The sequence below is a fragment of the Ornithorhynchus anatinus genome, chromosome 2, assembly GCF_004115215.2.
Source record: "Ornithorhynchus anatinus isolate Pmale09 chromosome 2, mOrnAna1.pri.v4, whole genome shotgun sequence".
In the NCBI taxonomy this organism is placed as follows: Eukaryota; Metazoa; Chordata; class Mammalia; order Monotremata; family Ornithorhynchidae; genus Ornithorhynchus; species Ornithorhynchus anatinus.
The window spans coordinates 18,166,019-18,190,292 of record NC_041729.1 but is presented as its reverse complement, the minus strand read 5'-3'; the positions used below and the strand labels follow the sequence as shown (position 1 = coordinate 18,190,292).

The following is a 24,274-nucleotide window of genomic DNA, read 5'->3' as shown; positions in this document are numbered from 1 at the left end:
CAGAGTTTAGTGATATTAAGTGCCGAGTGTGAGCCGAGCCCCATTAAGGGAAGACAAGATGATCAGGTCAGATACAGTTCTTTTCCCATATGGGTCTCACCATCGAGACAGGAGGTATTTAATCCCCATTTTAAAGATGAGGAAACTGAGGCACAGAGACGTATCTTTCCTGAAGTTGTAAAGAAGGCAGGCAGCAGATCTGGGATATGAACACTGGTCCTCTGACTCCCGGGCCTGAGGTCTTTCCAACAGGCCACTTGCCAGACTAGCCCCAGCGACGCCCTCCCTTGAGAGATCAGTGTGGGGATGTTGTGGCCCAGAAGGATAGGAACTGGGGGGCTATGGGACTGAGGTTGATCTAGGGTTACTCTGGGAAGGAAGACCAACTTGGATGCGGCAAGAACCAGTCACAGCCTCCCCAGTCTGGAACTTCAGCCATTTTATTTTCCCCAGTGGTGAATCAGGCTACTTTGCGCATTGGATCTGAGCCCCTAGTGATCCTGCAGCAAAGACTGAGGACCTGCCCTAGCCCTCGCCTTGTCTGCCTCAAGGTCGGGCAGGGGAGCCAGGGCACTTCTCACTTCCCTGGGGGACAGTCCTAGGTATGGATGGAGTGGCTGCTGTGTGCAGAGCCCCTGGAAGCTGAGGGGAGTGACAGAGGAATGGAGAGATGCTGTCCCTGCCCCAAGGGAGCTTCCAGTCTAGTGGGGGTGTGGGGTGGGGATGATCCCTGGAGGACTGGTGGGTGAGGAGGAGCCTGGGACCCCGTGGTAGGACTAGGGGGGCTGAGCTGGGTGGGGCCATGGATGTGGGGTGTGGGGACGACTGCCCAGCACCAGTTAAGCTGGGCAAGACTTTCAGTGAGGGCTGAGCATGAGGAAGGTAGAGAGCGGGAGGAGCGATCAGAGCGCTCAGCCAAGTACCTGCCTGCCCAGGGCCTGAGGTGGAGGCCTACATGACAGAGACCCCACCATTGGGTGAGAGCACGGTGAGGTTGCCGCGAGCCTGCTGGTCCTCCTCGATGGCTTTGAACAGGGAAGTGAAGTTGCCAGCCCCAAAGCCCTAGGGAGGAAGAAGCCATTAGAGAGAGAGAGAGAGAGAGAGAGAGATGGGGCACAGAGTGGCAAGGGAGAGAATGGCAGGGCCACCTGCCGTGATGCCCTGAGCTCTCCCTTTGGTCCCACCCTGGGCTCCGCCCCTTGCTGGCCTCCAGCTGCCAGTCATCACCTGGTGATTGTGGCGCTGAATGACCTCCAGGAAGAGAGTGGGCCGGTCCTGCATGGGTTTGGTGAAGATCTGAAGCAGGTAGCCTTTCTCGTCATAGTCCACCAGAATCTTCAGCTCCTGGAGGAGGGGCGGCAGGGGGCAGGAGTTGGCTCGGGGTAAGGCAAGGCATGGGGAATAAAGTCCCTGATTCTCTGTCCTCTCTCAGCCAAGAAGACCTCCAAGCTCATGGGGTGGCTGACAGTAAACCCAGCCGTGGGCCACAATTTCCAGGGACCATGGGGGCACAATTGGCCTGTGACTTCAACCGGTGCGCAGGGGGGTCAGAGGGCACAAACCCCAATGTTGGCAGCACCTCTGAGACCTCTTGCTCTATCCCAGATCTGCAGCTCTTTGGCTCCTCCCCAGAAGTGGCTGTAAATCAACCAAGTCTTTAGGAAATGTGTTCACTCTGCAGTGTACTGCACCTAGTAGGGTCTGCAGCTGGAAAAGGAGAGTTAAGAGCCGGGGTAGGGTGGAGGGCAGTGAAAAGAGCATTGATGGGGTTCAGGAGAGGCTGGCAGGGTGGGGCAGGGCAGGGACTGACCTCCAGCTGTTTGATGTTTTCCTTCACCCGGATCTTGGCAGTCTTGAGCTTCTCCCGCAGTTGTGTGTAGTATGTGGTGGGCACCGACATGAACTCCATGCCACGTTCTTTCAAGTGCGCAATCTACCCGTGGGAGAGAGTCAGGTGATTTGCCTTCCCGGGACCCCCACCCTAGCCCTGACCCTTCTCAACTCCAAGGCCTCAAGATGATCTCCCCAGGGGCCAGGAGCTGAGAGTGGACTGAAGAGCAGGAGTAGAGCGAGACCCCAGCACTCCCAGAGTCAGGTGATTCAAATCCCCTTCTTCATAATAAGGATGGACTGTATCTAGTACTTACTATTTGCTAAGCGCGGGGGCAGAGGCAAGATGATCAGATGAGACACACAGTCCCTGTCCCACAGTGGGGGCTCACAATCTAAGAGGAAGGGAGAGGGGGTATCTTATCCCTATTTTACAGATGAGGAAACTGAAACCCAGAGAGGTTAAGTGACTTGGCCAAGGTCACGCAGCAGGCCAGGGACAAAGTGGGGGCTAGAACCCAGTCTCCTGATTTCCAGCCCCATGTTCTTTCTACTAGGCCACAACTGCCACCCTCCTGAATCACTGGGTGACCCTGCTTCAGTTCCTGTCCCTCTCTGGCCTTCAGTTTGCCTCACTGAGCCCTGGGAGTGCCTGGGCTGTCCTCTCCTGACTAGGGACAGAGAAGGACCCTTGGAGTTAATAATGATGGTACTTGTTAAGCGCTTACTATTTGCCAATCACTGTTCTAAGCGTTGGGGTAGATACAAGGTAATCATGTGTCCCAGGTGGGGCTCACAGTCTTAATCCCCATTTTACAGATGAGATAACTGGGGCACAGAGAAGTTAAGTGAACTTGCCCAAAGTCACACAGCTGACAAGCGGTGGAGTGGGGATTAGAACCCATGACCTCTGACTCCCAAGCGTGTCCTCTTTCCACTAAGCCACTCTGCTTCTTGGAGTTGGAGTGGGGAGAGTGTGGCTGCAGCCTGGCTGGGGCTGAAGCTGGGGATGGGGCTGGAGGGAGCCTGGCTCAGGGGAGGAGGGCCAACTGGGGCCAGGGCCCAGAACACTCACTGCAGAGATGATGTCCTGAGTGTTGAGAGCAATGTGCTGGACGCCAGCTCCCCCGTAGTACTCCACGTATTCCTAAGAGGGGAAGAGACGGCTGGGGCTTCAGTAGGGGGAAGCTGTGTCCCATAAATGGGTTGGGATTTCCTCCTGGAGCCTGCCCTACGTGGAAGCTGCTCCCTGGCAGCTGGGAGAGCCTGGGGCTGCCACCAGGGAGGTTGCTGCCAAGGGGGTTGCCTGGGCCCCCAGAACACCCTAATTCCACACCCCCCAGGAGCCACACCTCCCATTGATTCTGGACTGCCACCCCCTCCCAGTCAATGCCGAGTCTCGTCCTGCCCCAGTGCCCAGTTCCTAGGGCTCAATGACTGGCCCTCTCCCCGGCCAGGCCCGCGTTCTGCCGTGACCCCTGGGAAGGCAATAAGCTCCAGCTCCTCCAAGCCTAGGGCTCGACTCCTGCCCCTTCCCCTCACCTGGATCTGAGACTTCTTCTTGCCCAGGGCTGGCTCATTGATGGGCATCTTGATGGTCTCCTCATAGTTAGCCACCACGATGGAACGCAGGGCACTGAATTCGGTGTGCACCTGCTTGTCATCCACAGACCAGAAGCGGTGGAACAGGAGGTTCTTTTGGTACCTGAATGGGGAAATGGAGGGAGGGATAGAGGGAGGGAGGATCTGAGGGAGCCCACACCGGCCGAGCTCACCTCCTAGCCGCTTCCCTGAGATGGGGGACAGGGCCAGAGGGGGAGGCTCACGGCTTCAGCTCGGAAGCTGAGATGGCCACAGAGCAGGACAGATGTGCCTGGAGTCCTGAATCGGGAGTCGATCTGTCCTGGTTAGGACATTACCTTTCTGAGGCTGAGGGCCTCAAGTTGCTCTCCTCGTTGGTGGAGTGTGGATTGGTTGATCTCTAGACTATAAGCTCATTGTGGCGGCAAATGTGTCTGTTATATTGTTGTGTTGCACTCCCCCAAGTGCTTAGTACAGTGCTCTGCACACAGTATGCGCTCAGTAAATACGATTGACTGATTGATTGACCTCCTTCCTCACCTGGACCCTTGCTCCCCCTGTTCCCCTCCCAAATCCGCACGCCCCTGCCAGGTCCGGGTGAGGGTCATACCTGGGCTGCCCCTATCATCACCTCATCTGATGGCAGCAGACCTCCACTCCCGTCCCTGCACCTCCCACTCCCCTGTGCTGCCTTTGAGGACTCTGGGAAGGGAATAGCTCTGGTGGACAGTTGAGGTCTGCCCTGGCCCAAAGGTGGGACCTGTTGCCCTGGATACAAGGGGCAGGCCAACCAGCTGGCTTCTCACCACTCGACCGCAGGCACCATCTCCTGGTCTGGTTGGTTGCCAACTATGTGGTCAATGAAGTTCAGCTTGCAGGCCGGCCTGGAGAAGAGATGGGGGGCGCGGAGTGAAATGAAATCAGGCAGATGGAGGGGCTGCAGGGGCTGCAGGGGCTGGGCTGCCTATGATCTTTCCCAGTAGCCCTCTGCTCCCTGCCTGGGCCCTGAACCCTGCCCTCTACCAGAGCCCTTCTGCCCCCACCCTCATCTCCAGATGCACCCCCAGCCTCACTTTTGAAAGCAGGGCAGGGTTTAATGGACCATATCCCCACAGCTCAAACTCTCAGGGACCCCATAAACCTTTGAGGAAGGAGCTATTCTGGTTCTCTTGTCCCTCCCCTCCCCTGACCCATCTACCCAGGGGAGGGAAGCGTGCCTGGCCTCCAGGAAGGGCAGGAGCTGGAGAACAGGCAACCTGGAGGCCAGCAACTCAGGGCTCTTTCAAACCTCAACCAGTCCTTGGGGGCTCTGGACAGTCCTCTGAGCCAGTTACCTCCTGACCCTGAGCTGGCCTCGCTGGAAAGGCAGGGGCGAGGACAGGCCGAAGAATTTGGTGACCATAGGGGGCACGGCAGGTGAGTGCTTTCTCCTCTTCTCAGGGGGACCCAGATAGCAGGCTCGGTCCCACCTTATTGAGGTTGAGGCACTGCTCATCGGGCCTGGCCCCTCTCCAGGTCTCCCACTGTCAGCACACTCCAAGAGACACCAGGTATCTCCATGAGGGTCCTTTCCAGAACTGGAGAGAGCCCCTCACGGGCTCAGGGCATCCCAGAGAGCCTGACCAACTGGCCAGTGGCCTCACATTCCAGGCCACACCTTCACAATTGCCACGGGATGGGGCAAGCAGCATTGTGAACTGCTCAACTACCCCCTAGCTTTCCCCCCAGCACCCTTGGGCCTGCCCCATCCTGCCTCCCTCAGAGCCCTGGCACAGGTGAGCGGAGGACCAGGTAGCACTCACAGTTTGGGCAGCAGCGGGTCCAGGAACAGCGGAGCCTCATATCCTGGGAGGAAGGACCCCTTGTAGTCTATCTTCTCTATCAGGGTGTGTGTGGTATCTCCGTACTGTGGGCACAGAGAACTAAGCTGGCTTACCCCTCTGGCCCTCCGCTCTGCTCAAGCAGAGTTCGAGTCCCCATTTCCCGCACACCAAACTGTGACTTGGGTTCGGGGCTGCTGGGCTATCATTCATCACTCAAGGGATCAATAGGAGGAGCTTTTTCTAAGTAAAATTGCTGTCTGCCTTTCGCTCACATGAGCACCTACTGCAGGCAGAGGACACTATTTGGCACATGGGGAACTTACGGAAGTAAAAGATGAATTGCCCGCCCACAAGGAGATTCCAGTTTAATAGAGGAAATGGTAGACATAAACTGAGTACTATGTTCGGGTCGATTTGACCAAAGGGATCAGGCTTGGAGGCCAGACTCTTTGGGGAACCTGGTCCTGTGACAGGCAGCCCCAGGAACTTCTCTCTCCTCTGCTGTCTCACATCTCCTCTTGCCTCCAGGACATCTCTAACAGGATGCCCCGCTGGCACCTCAAGCTCAACATAGCCCAAACTGAACTCTTCACCTTCCCTCCCAGATCCTCTCTTCCCCCCCCTGACATTTCCATCACTGTTGACAACTCCACCATCCTCCCTGGCTCTCAAGCCTACAATCTTAATATTATCCTTGACAGCTCTCTACCTATCATTCTCCATATTCAATTTATTGCCAAACTATCCTCCACAAAATTGCCAGTCCCTGCCCCTTCCTCTCCATCCAAAGAGCCATCACACAGGTCCAGCCACTTGCCATATCCTGCTTGACTATATTAGCCTCTGTGCTGGTCTTCCTGCTTCTAGATTTCCCACTCCAGTCCATAATGCTCTCTGTTGTCCTGATCACTTTTATAAAACATCATTCTTTGTGTACCTCCCCACTCCTCAAAAATCTCCAATAGTTGCTCATTCCTTTCCACATCAAGTAGAAACTCCTGACCATTGGCTTTAAGACACTCAATTAGCTCTCTCTCCCCACTACTTAATCCACTCTCTTCTCCCACTACACCCCAGCTCACACTCTCTGTTCCTCTCAAGCTAACCTAGTCAGTATACCACAGTCTCATCTCTCCCTCTACCAATCTCTTGATCACACTCTCCTCTCTGCCTGGAGCTCTCTGCCTGTTCATATCTGGCAGACAACAGCTCTCCCTGTCTTGGAAACCCTTGTGAAATCCAGGAGATCTTCTCAAATGAAGTTCTAATCTTCTTATCTCCAACTACCACTTCAGCACCTCTGTGCCTTCTAAACTGTAAGATCTTCACCACCCCCACCCATGTGCCTATTTTTTTACTCTATTACCTTCTCCAGCCTGTAGTCTATTTTAAGGTCTCCCTTGCTAAGAGGAGGTAAGGGCCTTGAGGGCAGAGTACTCTACTGTACTCTTCCAAGTGCTTAGTACAGTGCTCTCTGCATTCATTTGGTGCTCAGTAAATATGCCTGACTAATTAATCGATCGGCAGAGAGTCAGAGCCCCACCAAGGCCAGCTCAGGGATAAGAGGGCCAGAAGGGAGTTGTGCAAAATCAAGCAGGAGAGGAGCAGGTGGAGCAGGGAACTCTTGCTGGAGCTGAAAGCAGGAGCTGGGGTGGGCTGCAGAGAAGTGGGGGTGGCTGCATAATGGATAGAGCACTGGCCCGGGAGTCAGAAGGTCATGGGTTCTAATCCCAGCTCCTCCACTTGTCTGCTGTGGGACCTTGGACAAATCACTTCATTTCTCTCAGCCTCAGTTACCTCATCTGTAAAATGGGGTTTGAGACTATGAGCCCCACATGGGACAGGGACTGTATCCAACCCGATTTGCTTATTTCCACCCCAGTGCTATGTACAGTGCCTGGAACATAGTAAGCACTCAAGAAATACTATTAATAACAATAATTATTATTCTCCCCAGTTTCCCAAGAGGGCTCACTAGGACTCACCGTCTGCAGCACGGCAAACTTAACCCGCCCGTTCTTGTCCTGCTCCACCCAAGGCTCCTTCACGATCGCAGCACCTCGCTCTCGGGCTTTCTGTGTGTGAGAGGGGAAGAGCTGAGGCCCCGGGCAGTCACTCCCACCTAGGCTCCCTGCTCTGGTCTTTCTCACTCCAACCTGGGACCAGCCTGGAACCAGTCTCTGGAAAGGAGGACAGTCTCCGTGCCCCCCTCACCTCCAGCCCTAGTGCTTGAACTCCTGCCCAGGATCACTGAGACACTCCCAAATCTTGAAAATGGGCAAGAGATGGTTAGAGAGAGGTGTTGGGTGCCCAGGGGGAGAGGCTCCAAAGAAGAAGCCGTTCTGTTCATTGTGGTTGGGCCTCGGGCAGTGGGATAATCCTTGGGCCAATACTAGCTGAGGAGGATTGACTCTTGGAAATCCCTCCCTTATTGGCAAGAGCCCAGGCTTGGGAGTCAGAGGACGTGGATTCTAATCCTGGCTCTGCCACCCCTCTGCTGTGTGCCTTTGGGCGAGACACTTAACTTCTCTGTGACTCAGTTCTGTCATCTCTAAAATGGGTATGAAGACTGTGAGCCCTATGTGGGACAACCTGATCACCTTGCATCTCCCCTAGTGCTTAGAACAGTGCTTGGCACATAGTAAGCGCTTAACAAATGCCATCATCATCATCATCATCTTATCCTTATATCCCCCCAGCAGTGCTCAGAACAGTTAAGCACATAGTGAGTGCTTAACAAATACCGTCATTATTATTATTCTTATTATCTGTATTGTCATCGTCATCATCGCCATCATCATCACCTTCACCAACAATAATAACAATAATGATACAAGATAATCAGCTCACAGTCCCTGTCCCACATGGGGCTCACAGTCTAAGAGGGAGGGAGAAAAGATATTTAATCCTCACTTTACAGATGAGGACACTAAGGTTGCTCAGTATGATGCTTGCCACATAGTAAACTTTGAGCAAATACCTTTGTTATTATTATTAGAGTTGGGCTGAAGGCACATCGTGTCCAGAACTAGGGGGTGGCACAGTTCTAAAAGGAGTCCACACCCAGGAAAACAAAACTATTAATTAAAAATCAAATCAGTTTAGCGTAGAGCACTGCAGAAGAAAATTCCCATGAAGCCCAGAGGTGGCAGCCAGGTTAGGAATTGGGACTCTCATTTAGTCTGACTCCCAATGGCCAGCCAGGTAAACTGAGTCCTAGAGACATCTCCCATCACCGGCTTAGGGAGCCAGGACTGAACCCTGGTCCCCTGGCTCTGACTATCCCTTTGCTAAAGAATAATGGCCCTACTCCCTACCCACCTCAGCTCAGGGGCCACCCCTACAGAGGCTGAGGCTGGCTGGGGCCTGTTGGGGCTGGCTGAGGCCAGCTGAGACCACATCCCTCCAGAGATAGGGGCCCCACGGGTTCTCACCTGCACGATGAAGTCGCAGTCCTCCACCTGGAAGGCAATGTCTTTCACACCGTCTCCATGTTTCACTAAGTGCTCCCCCATCTCTGTGCCCAGGGGAAACCGAGGTCAGTTGGACATCTGAATCTCTCCTCACCTGCCCCCCAGCCAACTCGCCCACTGTGGGTGGAGGGTCTCTGTCTCTCTGCCTCTGCACTAGGACCGGCTAAACAGCCAAGGGGAGGTCAGATGGCGTATAAACATCACAAGGATTACCTAGGCTTGGGGTACCTAGATCTCCCCTGGAGTCATTTCATCCCTCCCCCATGCCTCCAGGCACAATCAAACCTCAGCCAGTCCTCGGAAATGGGTACATCCTGTGCTTAAAGATCTCCTGGGAAGGAGATCCCCACAACCTCCCTCATTAGGTCTTCTCAGTAGTTCACAAACTTCAGGAACTAGGAACATAGCTCATATCACACTGAGAGGCAGTGAGACCTAATGGAAACAGCACAGGCCTGCAAGTCAGAGGAACTGGGTTCTAGTCCCAGCATCATCACTTGTATGCTGTATGACCTTGGGCAAGTCACTTGATATCTCTGGGCCTCAATTTCCTCATCTGTAAATTGGGAATTCAATGCCTGTTCTCCCTCCGACTTAGTCTGTGAAGTGCACATGGAACAGGGACCATGTCCAACCTAATTATCTATCCCTGCCTTTAGAACAGAGTTTGGCACAGAGTAAGCACTTAACAAGTACCATAACAAATACCATCTTGTTGAAATTTCCTCCTTTTTCACACAGGAGGATTTATTGCAATCTGGGCTTCCAATTTAGCTCCCTGGACTGGGGAAGTGGCATTTTCTGGTCTGGGCCTATAGCTTTCCCTAGAGAATAATAATAATAATTGTATTTGTTAAGGGCTTATATGTGCCAAACACAGTTCTAAGCACTGGGGTAGAGACACGGTAATCAGATTGTCCCACGTGGGGCTCACAGTCTTAATTCCCATTTTCCAGATGAGGTAACTGAGGCACAGAGAAGTTAAGTGGCTTGCCCAAGGTCACACAGCAGACAAGTGGCGAAGCCAGGATTTCAACCCATGTCCTTGAACTCCCAACCCTCCTGTATTTTCTCGTATTTTTCCACTGAGTCACACTGCTTCTCAACCCTTCAGAGCAGAGCAGAGAGTCTCTGGCCAATCAAGGGAGACTCACCTTCATTTCCCGGGTTGAGAGCCGAGGAAAAGATGAATATTATCTGGAGAAGAGGGGAGAGAAAGCAAGGCAGAAGGGTGGGAGGGGCAACTTGGAGAGGATTCTTGGTGCGGGGAAAGAAGCCAGAGGAGTTCTCCCTGAGCCACTCCCCCAGCCCCTCAATCCTGGAGCTGAGTCTTTTCCTGAAGGACCACCCGAGGATATCTGTTTCCAGCAATCTGGGGGCAAGGACTTGATTTGCAAGGAGCAGCAGGGACCACGAGCTGACTCAAGAATTAAGGTGTGGTTGAGCAATTCAGGGACTGAGTCAGTAGTCAGGAACAACCAACTCAGGTAGCATTAATGCTCTTTATTGAGTGCCCAGTGCACTGTACTAAGCACTTGAGTCTCCTCCAGCTGCAAGGAAAGTCCCTTGGAGGGCAGAGGGACTGAGTCAGGAAATTATCTGGGGATGTAGGGGGGCAATCAAAAGACCACTGGCTGATCAATCGATGGTATTTATTCAGTGCTTACAGTGAGCACAGCACTGTACTAAATACATGAGAAAGTACAATGCAACAGAGTTGGTAGACACAATCTCTGCCCACAAAGAACTACAGCAGGGAAACCGAGAGCCCAACACCCCTAGACCCAATTGAGTGCCAAGAATGGAGGAACCCCACCTGGCTAAGGCCGGGGGACTGTGGGACAAAAACTGAGAGCTCTGCCTGTCAGGAAATCCAGGCTCGGCAGTCAAGTCAGGGGTCGGGGAACGGACTCACCTTATCCTGCTTGATGACATGGGACACCATATCCCTGGAGCCCGTCTCCAGCCCCCGGTAAGCCAGGGGCTCAAACCCCATCTTGTTACAGTAGAATGAGGCCGCCTGAAGAACAGAGCAGAATAAAGACTGGATGGCTTGCAGACCGGGTGGCTCACAGCCCAGACCGCTCACAGATGAGGTGGTTCGCAGACTGGGTGGCTTGCAGATTGAGCTGCTTACAGAGGGGTTGACTCACAGGCCGGACCACTCACAGACAGACCACTTGCAGACTGAGTGGCTCGCAGACTGGGCCACTCGCAGACCGGGTGGCTCACAGGCTGGACTGTTTGCAGACTAGACCATTCGCACACCAGACCATTCATAGACCGGGTGGCTCACAGATTAGGCGGCCTCCAGATCGGGCCATTCACTGACTGGGTAGCTCACAGACTGGATGGCTTGCAGACCAGACTGTTCACAGACCAGACCACTTGCAGACTTGTCTGCTCACAGACCAGGCCGCTCACAGGCCAGGCTAATCTTAGACTGGGCTGTTTGCAGACCATGCCGCTTACAGACCAGGCCACTCTCAGATTGGGTGACTCATAGACCCAGCTGCTCACAGACCAGGCCACTGGTAGACCAAATCACTCACAGACCAGGCCGCTAGTAGACCAGGCCTCTCACAGACCAGGCTGCTAGTAGACCAGGCCTTTCACAGACCAGGCCACTCAGGGCCTGGAAGAGATTCAGGGAGGGAGGAGAGGGTCTTGAGGGAGGGGCAGAGAAAGTGGGACTGGATAGCTCTAGGAGGGCAACAGGAAAGGTTGACAAGGCCCTCAGGGGTCAGAAGACGTCTGGGTGCTTAACTGGGGTAGCTAATCCTTCATTCACAGGCTCAGTCCCCAGAGCTCAGCCTCTTCTCCCTCCCTCCAGGAGCTGGCCCCCAGGAAGCTAAGCCTGAGGGCTGGCTGAGGATCTTCAGGGCAAAGGCCCAGGGTGGGAGGAGTTGGAGCCGGGCTCCTGCCCGGGGTCCAGGCCCAGGCCCAAGCTCGACAGGTTGGTGTCTCTGAACTTGCCAGTCGGCTTGGCCAGAGTCACTAGCACCACAACCAGGGCCCGAAGGATAGGCTGCTGGCCGGGGTTGGATTGTGTAAGAGTCCAAGGGCATCCTGGGGGGAACCATCCACTGCCCTCTTCCCCCTTCCTGCAGGCTGGACATTTGTCCCAGGCTCAGCCTGTCTGGAATCATTGGGTGCAGATTCCAGACCTGTCCACCCTCATGTGTCGGACCCTCCCCTCCCCTCGCGGGAGCCAATCAGGCAAGAAGATACCTCCGATCCACCCGACCGGAACCCTAGCCCAGCTTCTTCCCTGCCCCCCAACATCCCATTCCGCCAATTCCGATTCCTCCATGCCCCGCCACCCTCCTCTTGCCCAACATCCTACCTGCTTTGCATTTCCAACCCAGAAGGTCACTGAGTGAAAGTGGAGAAATCGGCCTCTCAGGGGCTGTGGAGAGGCAAAAGCAGTTGGCCTGGAAGAGGAAGCCAAGGACTCTGGGATAGCAGGTTCTCTGTGGTCGGGGAGCTTTCTTCAGGCCCTTGGGATTGGGGACAGGACCTCAGGACATCTCCAGCAGAGAGGTCCTTGGGAATGAAATCTCCTTGGCCGGGCCCTCCCCCATAGATACAACAGTTCCTCGCTGCTCTCTGAGGAGAGGGGATGGATGTTATGGTCTAGGAAGTGGGCCTGGAAGGAGTGAGGAAACACCAGCTGGGTGAACTGGAGGTGAGAAGATGGTCGTGGCTGGGGAGCGGTAAGGGAGGCAATTGCCACATGCACAGCATCGGGAGCCTGGGCTGGGTGTGGTGGGGAGAACAAGTCACTGCTTCTCTTGACACCCTCCACTGAAGTCAGTGTGGTCACGGACCAGTTGAACTACAATGACGATGAGCTGTGGTGGGGTGGTGGGGTGGACGGGGTTGGGCAGAGGCAGGGGAGGCCGTATTCACAGGCCATATGGGTTACAATTGGGCACGTCCCTGGATTGGAGAGGGGGTGTCGGTGGTGGATGGAAGCTCTGAGGGAAGAGGGGAACCTGGGAGTGGAGCAGCACACTCCTGGACCAGGACTGTAGCACCTGGGGAATGCGGAATCTGCTTTTGGACTTCCCCATTCTTCCCCTCTTCGGCCTGTAGCGAGAAGCCCCAGATATCCGGCCGAGGTGGCCAGGGGGCAGAGCGGGGGGGCCTGCAGGGGGCTGGAAGTGGAAAGGTACCCTGCCACTACCAGGATTCCAATTAAGTTTCCCACTCTCTGGTTGCCCCTACCAAACTGAGACTGTCTGGAGCACATGCTACCCAGTGGTGGATCGGCCCCCGTCTTGAGGATCACTGGCTGAAAAGAAATGCTGAATCACGGATTAGTGCCATTTTGAGCTATGACCCGTTAAGCGGGCATTCTATCTGGCCACCTCCTCCACTGTCTATTGGTTTAAACTACGTAGTCATCGGCCTAGCGATGAGGGAGCAGAACTGGGGAGGGGGGCGGCATTCCATGATCCCCACTCCTGCCCCCTTGAGGCTGCTTGTCATCCCCTCCCCTGCCTTCTCTCTGTCCTCCAAGGGAATGGTGGTGGCAGGGTGGAAGCGACAGTGGTGGCACGATACCCTCGGAGACCCCCTGCACGTCCTCTTTGTGCATGGTGGGGCAGGAGCCCTGAGGGCTAGGGGATATGGTGACAGGCACAACATAAAAATAATAATAATAATAATGGTATTTGTTAGCGCTTACTATGTTTCATCTCCACAAGTAGCCAGGACACAACTTCGTGAGGCTCATGGAGACAACTCCCCCTAACCAATATGCACCAGATTCTAACATATCACATCATATCAATTGAATCATTTAATCGTTGACTCCAATCAAAAGCACTCTAGGCAATTAGCACCTCTGTTGGGTACCTGGATCTGCCTCCAGGACCCAGTCCCCAGATGTGTTGATGCATGGCCTCTGAGCTAGGAAACGGGACCAGGACGTACCCCGTTTCTGGATGGGAAGTCTCTGGGAGATTGTGGCCAGCAGCAAGTCCGCTCCTCCCCACATGCCCCATTCCTTCTTCCCTAGGCTCCCGACCATCCCTCCTTACCTTTTCTCCTTTGTCTGTGTAAGTCGTCTAAAAAACAAAAAAGAGATATAAAGAAATGAGGCTTCTTAGCCTCAGCCTGGAGAACCACAGGTAACCCAAGATCGTCTCCCAGAGCCACTCAGGGACTTTTCAACGGGCAATTAATCCTTTCCTGGGCTGGGCTGACTGGAACACCCGGGCAGCCCAGGAAGCCGTGGGAACTCCCAGAGACACTCACCATGGTGAGGTGGGTCCCTCTGCTTGGGTTATGGGCAGGCGGAGCAGCGTGGACTGTCCCAGCTGGTAGCCGGCAGAGGAAGGTCATATAGCGCTCGTCCCCTGGGAGGAGGCCCCACCTCCAGCTCGGCCCCCGGGGGCCCACCCACTCTGCCTGGGATCCAAATCGGTTCAGATGGAGAGAGTTGTTTGGTTTGGACCAGGGGTTTTCTCATGGAGGAGAAGAGAGGGCCAGAGGGAGGGAAGGCCTGGTTTTAGGACAAGATCACGTCTGCAGGAACTCTGCTGGATCGTGACCTTTACCCCCATGTGCAGGATCCAGATCCCTTCAGCCCAGCCTGGTGCTGGCTCTCCAAAGAGTTCTGGCAGCGGCAGCGGCCCCCCGGCCCCCTCCTGCCCCTTCGCGAACAGGGAAGAGAGAAGGATAAGGATAAAACCTGATCCTGGCTGAATGACTTTGGGATTTTTCCACTGAGACTGGCGCGTTACGTCACCAAAGTCAGGGGTTCAGGGCACGGAACCTCTAACTAGGACGTGGGGAATCTGACCTTCATTCCCAACTGAACCTGGATCACTGTGGGATGCCGAGACTATCCCCACCTCCCCAGGCCTTGGTTTGCCCACCTGTAAAATTGACGCTTTGATCAGCGATCCCTCCCTCCCTCTATTCAGTGCTTAGAACAGTGCTTGGTACATAGTATGCGCTTAACAAAAACCATCATAGGGGACCAGGAGAATGGGTCAGTGACCCAGGTCTTTGGGAGCTGGCTCCCTGTGCCCTTCATTCAGAGGAGAGTTCTAGGCTCCTGGATTAGATGCCATCGTGGGAGGTCAGTTAGCCCAGGCCCTTGGCTCCAGGGGCAGCCCAAGCCACCCAAGCAGGTAACCGTTCCTCCTTCCGCATCTCCAAAACCTCCAGTGGAGGCCCATCCCTCTCCACATCAAGCAGGAACTCCTCACCATCAGCCTTAAGGCACTCAGTCGGCTCTTTCCCCCTCTTTTCCTTGTTCCTCTCCCACTTCAACCCAGCTCTCTTGCTTTGCCCCTCTCATGCCAATCTACTAACCATCCCTCGCCCTCATCTCCCTCTCTGTAGATCTCTGGCTCCAGCCCTCAACTCCTTCCTGGAATGCTCTTCTTCTTCACAGCCAGCAGACCTCCGCTCTCCCCATTTTCGAAGCCCTACTAAGATCACATCTCCTCCAGGGAAGCTTCCTGGCTAATCTCTCATCCTCCCACCCTTTATTCCCCCTACTGCACCACCTAGACACCTAAGCACTTAGGTGCTCAACCAACTCCCCTCCTGCCCACAGCACTTATGAACATATCTTTGAACTTGGTGGCTTCCCCCTACCTGTAGTTTATTTTAGTGTCTATTTCCCTGGCTAGGCTGTCAGCTCCTTGAGATTGAGGATCATGTCTTGAGAAGCAGCATGACCTAGTAGTTAGAGCACAGGTCTGGGTGTCAGAAGGCCCTGAGTTCTAATCCCAACTCTCCCATGTGCTGTGTGAACTTGGGCAAGTTACTTCAGTTCTCTGTACCTCAGTTACCTCATCTATAAAATGGGGATTAAAACTGTGAGCCCCATGTGTGACAGGGACTGTGTCCAACCTGATTAACTTGTATCTACCCCAGTGCTTAGTACAGTGCCTGGCATATGGTAATAGTAATAATAATTAATAATAATAATGGTATTTGTTAATAATATTTATGGTATTTGTTAAGCACTTACTATGTACCAAGCACTGTTCTAAGCACTGTTAAAAGCTTTCTACTTGGCAGACACTGTATTAAGAGCTGGGGTAGATAGAAGCAAATCGGGTTGGGCACTACACTGCTTGGACAAGCATATAGTAAGTACTTAGCAAATATTATAATTATTATTCCAATTCTAGAGAAGCAGCATGGCCTAGTAGATAGACCACGAGTCAAGGAGTCAGAAGGACCTGGATTCTAATCCTAGCTCTGCCTATTGTCTGTCGTGTGACCTTGGGAAAGTCACTTCCCTTGTATGCACCTCAGTTATCTCATCTGGAAAATGGGGATTAAGACTATGAATCTCATGTGGGACAGGGACTGTGTCTGACATGATTACCTTGTATATATCTCAGTGCTTAGAACAGTACTTGACACATAGTAAGTGCTTAACAAAAACCACTTTTGTCATTATTGTACTCTCCTAAGCCCTTAGTACAGTGCTCTGCACAGAGTAAACACTCAATGAATTCTATTGATTGATTGATTGATTGATTAATAATCTCTAGAGTAGAAGTTGCCATGATTTCCCTCGGAAACATGCATTAACCTCTTCTCCCACCCTCCCACCTCTGGCCCTTTCTGTAGTATTTGTTAAGTGCTTACTATGTGCCAGGTACTGTACTAAGCACTGTGGTAGATACAAGCTCTGGGGCAGAGAAGCTGTGTGGTACAGTGGATAGAGCATGGGTCTGGGAGCCAGAAGGACCTGGGTTCTAATCCCAGCTCTTCTACTTGTCTGCTGTGTGACCTTGGGCAAGTCACTTTACTTCTCCGAGCCACAGTTACCTCTTCTGTAAAATGGGAATTAAATTTGCGAGCCCCAAGAGGGACAGGGGCTGCATACAACCTGATAATCTCGTATTTACCCCCCTGCTTAGAAGAGTGCTTGGCACATAGTAAGCTCTTAACAAATACCACCATTACAAGCTAATCAGTCCGTGTTCCATAGGGGGTTCCCTGTCTTATTCCTCATCAAGCGCTCAGTACAGCGCTCTACACACAGTAAGCACTCAATAAATACAATTGAATGAATGAATTTTACAGATGAGGTTACAGATCCATGTTTACAGTGTCAGATCCGAGATTAGAACCCAGGCCCTGCTAACTCCCAGGTCTATGCTGTATCCACTAGGCCACGTGGCTTCTCAGCCAGGAAAGTCTTTTGAATATCTAACTTAATCTTGTGGGACTGTAGTTTAGCCTATTTAGCGTGGTCCTGTCATTGCTAGGATTGAAGAGTGGTACCCTCCTCCTTCCTTTCTTAAAGACAGTTTTTGAGTCCTTCCCTCAATCTTCTCTTCCCTCAGCTAAACAACCCCTGGTTTCACAATTGTTCCCCACGGGGCCACTTTTCCATACCTTGAATTCTTCTTGCTGCTTTCCACTGGGCCTCTTTCATGTACCCTCTATCCCACAGTCCAGCTCTGAGCTCGGAAATCTACTCATCTCAAATACCTTGTACCATTCGGAAACGCAGTCATTTGTTGCGATGAAATGAAGACACCATCAGAAGATTACATGAAGCACTCCCTTAAACAATGCAGCCTAGCTTAGTAGGCCAACAACTGACTATCCAGAAAGGTCAATCAAAGAGAGAGGTACAAGATGATAGAGTCTAGAGGAGGGTGGGAAACTGAAAGTACTTTCGGCAGGAATGAATACAGTATTTATGTGTGAGTGATGTGGAAGAAAGGAAATACTGGCTGGACGTTCAGAGTACAAGCAGACTGGCAGAATTTTTCAAATGTCCTCTTGTGCAAAGCCAGCCCTAAGCCATCTTTTATCTGTTCAGGTTTTGTTTTTTTTCCAATTTTTTTAAATGGCATTTGTTAAACACTTACTATGTGTCAAGCATTGTTTGAAGCTCTGGAGTAGATACAAGATAATCAGGTTGGACACAGACCCTGTCCCAAATGGGGCTCACAGTTTAAGCAGAGGGAGAACAGGTAACTAATTAATTAATTAAGCATGGCATTTGTTAAGCCCTTACTCTATGCAAAGCACTGCTCTAAGAGCTGATGAATCCCCATTTTACAGTTGAGGAAAATGAAGCACAGAGAAATGAAGTGACCTATCTCTGTGTTCATCTCTAAAATGGAGATCAATCCTGGAAGCCCCATGTGGGACATGGACTGTGTCCAACCTGATTAGCTTGTACTTTCCCCAGGGTTTAGTAGAGTGACTGGCTCATAGTAAGTACTTAACAAATAACATTAAAAAAAAGATGCTGGTGTAGTTCTTCAGCCAAGCTGCTGGTGAGGTGAACTCTCTGACCTGGCTTGAACTGGCCTTTGGGAGGGGAGGAGTGGGGCGAAACAGGACTGCAAATCCTTTCCCCCTGATCCCGACCCACGGAGAAGGAAGGATTGCAAGATGCCACAGAACTGCATTGACACATCTCCCCTTCTCCTCCCACTCAGGCACTTTGGAGAGAGAGGTGGGTAAAATGCAGAATCGCGACTGAATCACAGGCCTTGAAGCGGCAGGGTCCTGGAGAGAGGAGCAGTCAAGTAGGTTCTTCTAGTCCTCCCCAATCCTGGAAGGCTTCCTGGAGAAGGGGTGGAGGGCATGGTTGTGGGTGGGATGGAAGACAGTCGCCAGGAGGCTGGGTGACTGAGAGAGGCTGTTTCTGCCGGCTTCCTCCTCTTGCCCAACAGTGTTGGAGGCACCGAGGGTGGAGCGGGGATGGGGCTGGGGCCCTCGGAGCAGTGGCTGCCAGGCCTTTCACCTTCGGTCTGGAACCAAAGTCCGTCCCTTGGCCATTGGGCCTGAATCCCTCTGTCCAAGGCCCCGCCACCTGCAGGGCTCGTCCTGGCTCCCGCCCCTGGATGACACAGGTCCCCAGGAGGTTAAATCAACTCCAAAGTCCAAGAGCGGCCTTTGATCAGTTTGGAGGAGGGGAATGGGTGGGGGATTTGGGGGTCAGGGTTGGGGGAGAACTCTCTCTGAAGAGCCCTGGGCTGGATTGTCCACTCCCCCCTTCCAGGCACTCACCCTCACCGTTTGGACAGACCTTCCCAGGTAGAGGAATTCCTGAAGCCCAGACTACTCTTCCTCATCATGGCCTGGGAGTGTCTGGCTTTGAGAAGCAACCCATGGGGTGGGCTGGTAGGATTCTCCCAAAGCCAGGGGAGATTATGCAATCCCAACAGGAACTGCAAACCCCCAGGCTGGGCTCAGGGCATTTCTGCCACTGACTCCCGCCGCTGGACACCTAGTTGGTGGAGCCAGTGGGCGTTATCTTCCAGAAGGCCGCTGTTTGGTTCAGGGGAAAGGGAGGGTGTTGCCCTGACCCCGCTGATCTCGAGGACCCTGAATCCCTGGACTGTTGTCTTTTCTAGATACACCTGGCTGCCTCCTTGGCAGATTAACTGTATTAACCAGATCCTATTCCCCTCACCTTCTGGTCCAGGGAGGCTGGGGGGATTGGCTGGGCAGCACGGGCTTGGGAGTCAGAGGTCATGGGTTCGAATCCCAGTTCTGCCACTTGTCAGCTGTGTGACTGTGGGCAAGTCACTTCACTTCTCTGCCTCAGTTACCTCATCTTTAAAATGGGGATGAAGACTGTGAGCCTCACGTGGGACAAGCTGATTACCCTGTATCTCTCCCAGCGCTTACAATAGTGCTCTGCACATAGTAAGCGCTTAACAAATACCAACATTATTATTATTATTATTCCCCTGCAGCTAAAGTGGCATTTTTTTAATAATATTTGTGAAGTGCTTACTAAGTGCCAGGCACTCTACTAAGCACCAAGGTAGATATAAGTTAACTAGGTTGGACACAGTCCATGTCCCACAGAGGGCTCACAGTTTTAATCCCCATTTTACTGATGAGGTCAGTGAGGCACGGAGAAGTTAAGTGACTTGCCCGAGATCACATAGCAGACAAGTGGTGGAGCCAGGATTAGAATCCAGGTCCTTCTGACTCCCAGGTCTGCACACTACCCATTAGGCTACGTTGTTTCTCTATCTGGCCTGTGCTGGTCTTGGAGATTCCTGCAAAAGGCCTCACACAAACCAAAGTGCAAACACATTCTCACCCCACTCCCCTCCCCATAAGGCAGCAGGGAACTGCAGACCTGGACCAAACACAACCCCAGCTGATCCAGCCTTGGTTCCCTTCCCTTTGAAGGTGGACAGAGATCGGTTTTTTTCCTTCCTGAAATTCTAAGCTGTTTTCAGGTAAGGAAAGCTGAAATGCTAACATAGCAATTCCTGGCCCCCAGCAACAATCCTCTAGCCCTCCTTCTTCCCCTCACCACCTCCGGGACCATTCCCCAGGCGCCCCGGCTAGAAACCAGCTCTGGAGTTTGCTTCCCGCTCTAAGCACTTTTTCTTGGTGGACCTGGCAGGCGAAGGTGGCAGCGAGGGTCTGGCCCTGCTGAGCAGAGTGGAGCGGGGGTTGTTGGTGGTCCCTGCCCTCCACTGCCCAGACCGGGCCCGGGAGCGGGGTGAGAAGCGGTATGGCATAGTGGATAAAGCCCAGACCTGGGAGTTGGAAGGCTAAGAGTTCTAATCCCGCCGCCTCTACTTGTGTACTGTGTGATCTTGGGTAAGTCACTTGAGTTTTCTGTGCCTCAGTCACTCTCATCTGTAAAATGGGCATGGAGACTGTGAGCCCCTCGTGGGACAGGGACTGTGTCCATCCTGATTTGCCTGTATGCACCCCGGCGCTTAGTACAGTAAGCAGAGAGCTTACGTGTAGTAAGTGCTTAACAAATACCTCAATTATTACCATTATTACTGTTAGGGTGCAGCCAGGTGGGTGAAATCATTTGAGGAAATGATTGGGCAAAGGAAGGATGCAGGTGGGGAGTGCAGTTTTTCTCCTTGGTTACAGAGTCCGCCTTCTTCCAAATTAGAGTGCTAGCCTCGGGGGCCTGCAGGGGCTTGGTGGGGACTGGAGTTCTGGGGTTTGGATTCTAGGGAAGAGTGAGTGCACATTCTCAGCTGTTTAGTCTTGGTGCGAGTCTGGAGGTCAGCCATGGAGGTGGCTCCTCAGCGTGGCCTAGTGGAAAGAGCCCAGGCCTGGGCGTAGGAAGACCTGGGTTCTAAACTTGGTTCCACCACTTACCTGCTGTGTGGCCTTGACCAACACCTTTTCTTTTACTTTTCTGTTCCTCAGATCCCTCATCTGCAAAATGAGCATTCAATGCCTGTCTTCCTTCCTACCTAGACTGTGATCCTCACGTGGGACCTAATTATCTTGTATCTACGACAGTGCTTAGTACAGTGCTGGGCATAGAGTAAGTGCTTAACAAATAACATTGTTGTTGTTATTATTCTCAATGTAAACAGTTGCCATGTCAGTTTGTCATTTACAGAAACATGAGGTTACTTCAGCAAATGATGAATTAAAATATCATGACAATATCATCTGCTAGAATAGCATGGCTTAGAGGAAAGAGCCCAGGCTTGGGAGTCAGAGGTCATGGGTTCTAATCCCCACTCTGCCACTTGTCAGCTGTGTGACTTTGGGCAAGTCACTCAACTTCTCTGTGCCTCAGTTACCTCATCTGTCAAATGGGGCGAGGATTGTGAGTCCCATGTGGGACAACCTGATTACCTTCTATCTACCCCAGTGCTTAGAACAGTGCTTGGCACATAGTAAGCACTTAACAAATACCAACATTATAAGTGCTTAGTACAGTGTTCTGCACACAATAAGTGCTCAATAAATATGATTGAATGAATGAAGGGGATGGTTTTGTCAGGGTTGCAGAGGACTAGAGAGGATAGGGCCCTGGTAGAGAGCCAAGAGGCTTGTATTCAAGTTTTAATTTCTGCCACTGATTTGCTGGGTGACTTCAGGGTGCTGGCTTAACTTTTCTGAATCGCAGCTTCTCATCTGTAATATAAAGAGAGAATAGTTCTGACTTCGGAGCTCCAATACCCCACTGTAAGAACACGTAACACACAGAAGCTGTTCTTCATTCTCAGTCTTATGGGTGACTGAAGACAGACAAGTGTAGCTATTTGTAAACATATGGATAAAATAATGACAAAAATGAACCAAAAAAGGAAAAAAGAGAGCCATAGCTTGGGTAGTACATTGGAGAATAAGTGGGGTTATTCAGGGAAGTGGGGAAAGAGATGATAAAGTGGACAGTAGAAGTAATAATAATAGAAATAGTAATAATAGTATTTATTAAGCACTTTCTGAATGTAAAGCAGTATAGTAAGTGGTGCAAAAAATACCCTTGAGAACATGTTTACTTACTCCTTCCTTTTGTGTTTCTGTGTGTCTTTTCTATTCATCACATTTATTGAACGCTTCCTATGTGCAAAGCACTGTATTGAATGCTTGAGAGAGAACAATATAACAGAGTTGGTAGACACATTCCCTGCCCACAGTGAGCTTACTGTCGGAGGGGGGAACAGACATTAATACAAATAAATAAATTACAGAGAAGCAGCGTCGCCTAGTGGATAGAGCACAGGCCTGAGAGTCAGAAGAACCTAGGGTCTAGTTCAGGCTCTGCCACTTTTCTGTTGTGTGACCTTGGGTAAGTAACTTAGCTTCTCTGTGCCTCAGTTCCCACATCTGTAAAATGGGATTAAGACTGTGAGCCCCACCTGGGACAACCTGATAACTTTGGATTTACCCCAGTGCTTAGAACAGTGTTTGGCACATAGTGAGCGCTTAACAAATACCATCATTAATTAATTAATGTGGGACAGGGGCTATGTCCAACCCAATTTACTTGCACCCTATCCCCAGTGCTTAGTACAGTGCCTGGCACATAGTAAACACTTAACAAATACCATAATGATTATTATTATGTACATAAGTAGCATGGGGCTGATGGAAGGGTTAATAAAGGTTGTAATCCAAATGCAAGGGTCACCACAAGGATCTCAGGGTCTGATTTCTTGGAGTAACAATTGGTGGCCACCCTACTGACTCCTAACCGCTTAGTAACGTGTTTGGCATACGGTAGGCAAATATTCTTAGAAACAGTGTTGAAGGTGATCATTATTCAATTTCTCCTCTTGAGAAGTTTATAGTCTATAGGCAGAAGGATATAGGTTTTCATATAGTCAAGACCAGGACTCTTTTTTTAGTAGCAATACAGGGGATTGGGGTTCTGATCCCTCCATTAAAATAAGGGATGTCTGGTAGGAATATAGGGGAATGTAGTTCTGATTACTCTGTTGATAGGTGTGTTAATAGAGGTGCCTAGTGCCAAATTCATATTGAACAGAGGAAAGATCAGCTGAAAAATACACATACACACATGCACACTCAGGCTCAATAAAGTTAATAATCAACAAGAGAAGAACAAATACCTATGTAAGAGGTAAAGAGTCCCCGAGCCCTCAGTGAGCCTAATAGTTTTAGGATTCATATTACCCCAAGCTCAATGAGCACTTAAAAATATAGGGCCTAGCCCCTCTAGACCAAAAAGATCCCCCCTCCAAAAAAAACTGAAAAGCTGACCCCAAATTTTTAAATGGCTGTGGCCTCTTTAAATTCTTACTTTGCCATTTAGCACCATTACAAGTCTCAAAATGGCAGCAGCACCTCTGTGTCTTCTAGGATGGGAAGTGCATTCTTCCTAAGTCTCTCTCCATTCCCTGCCTGGTGGTTGGTATTGTGAAGGATTTAGTGATCCACAAGGCACGACAGTGCTGCTGCCATCTCAAGCCTGGAATTCAGCCCATGTAGAACCAAGTGATTTGGGGGCAGGATTGTGGAATGCCGCCATGAGCCTAGTAGCTTCCACCTGGCCAGGCTTTTCTTGGTTTAACTTGACCCGACCAACTGGCTGGCTCATGACCCACAGGCAGCCCTGAAAGTGGCCTAAGAATCAGCAGGTCCTGGGTTCTAATCCTGATTCCGCCACTTGCCTGTTATGTGACCTTGAGCAAGTTATTTAACTTCTCTGTGCCTCATGGACTGTGTTCAACCTGATGACCTTGTATCTACTCCAGTGCTTTGTACAGTGCCTGGCACATAGTAAGCGCTTAACAAATGCCATAAAAAAGTGTGAAGGATTCTACATTGGCAGAAACAGTACTTTAAATGTCTCAGCTCCATTATTGAAGTATTTCACCATCTGAAGCTGCAGAGTCTCTCTCCCACACTTTGAGGACTTCCTTTTGGCAGAAAAACCAAAAATATTTAATAGGATAATCCACATGTAAATATGTATTTACACATTTAGATACATATGAATCTTTTGGTGATGGAAAAACCAAGTTAACTTTTGAAAACTAATATGCTAGTCTTTGTCTACTTCGTTGAAATGATGCCACTTGACTGACTTGGATCTATTTCCCCATCAGTAAAATGGAGTTAATTCCCATTCTTCCTGCTGCCCAAGAATGCTATGAGACAATTAAATAAGATCAGGACAGAGAAGCAGTGTAGCCTTGTGGAAAGAACATGGGCCTGGGAGTCAGAGGACCTGGGTTCTAATTCTGGCTCTGTCATATGTCTGCTGTGGGACCTTTGGCAAGTTACTTCACTTCTCTGTACCTCATTGAGCTCATCTATAAAATGGGGATTAAGACTGGGAGCCCCATGTGGGACGTGGAA

General features: G+C 51.4%; 1 protein-coding gene across 2 annotated transcripts; it reads right to left on the bottom strand.

Annotated features, from left to right (window-relative positions):
- Positions 1-417: 417 nt before the first annotated feature.
- On the bottom strand, positions 418-18,768 carry HPD (4-hydroxyphenylpyruvate dioxygenase). Of its 2 annotated transcripts, none has more exons than XM_029057798.2 (14): positions 18,725-18,768; positions 13,756-13,782; positions 12,054-12,116; positions 10,623-10,727; positions 9,862-9,904; positions 8,669-8,751; positions 7,220-7,309; positions 5,214-5,317; positions 4,218-4,295; positions 3,373-3,535; positions 2,906-2,977; positions 1,811-1,933; positions 1,228-1,344; positions 418-1,062 (listed from the first exon to the last, which is right to left on the bottom strand). In XM_029057798.2, exons 4-14 carry the CDS (start codon positions 10,701-10,703, stop codon positions 952-954), a joined length of 1,065 nt encoding a protein of 354 aa, XP_028913631.1. In that variant the 5' UTR covers positions 10,704-10,727; positions 12,054-12,116; positions 13,756-13,782; positions 18,725-18,768; the 3' UTR covers positions 418-951. The 2 variants fall into 2 exon arrangements, with proteins under 2 accessions (XP_028913631.1, XP_028913630.1); XM_029057797.2 differs by lacking the exon at positions 18,725-18,768 and adding an exon at positions 13,973-14,067.
- Between the last annotated feature and the right edge of the window lie 5,506 nt (positions 18,769-24,274).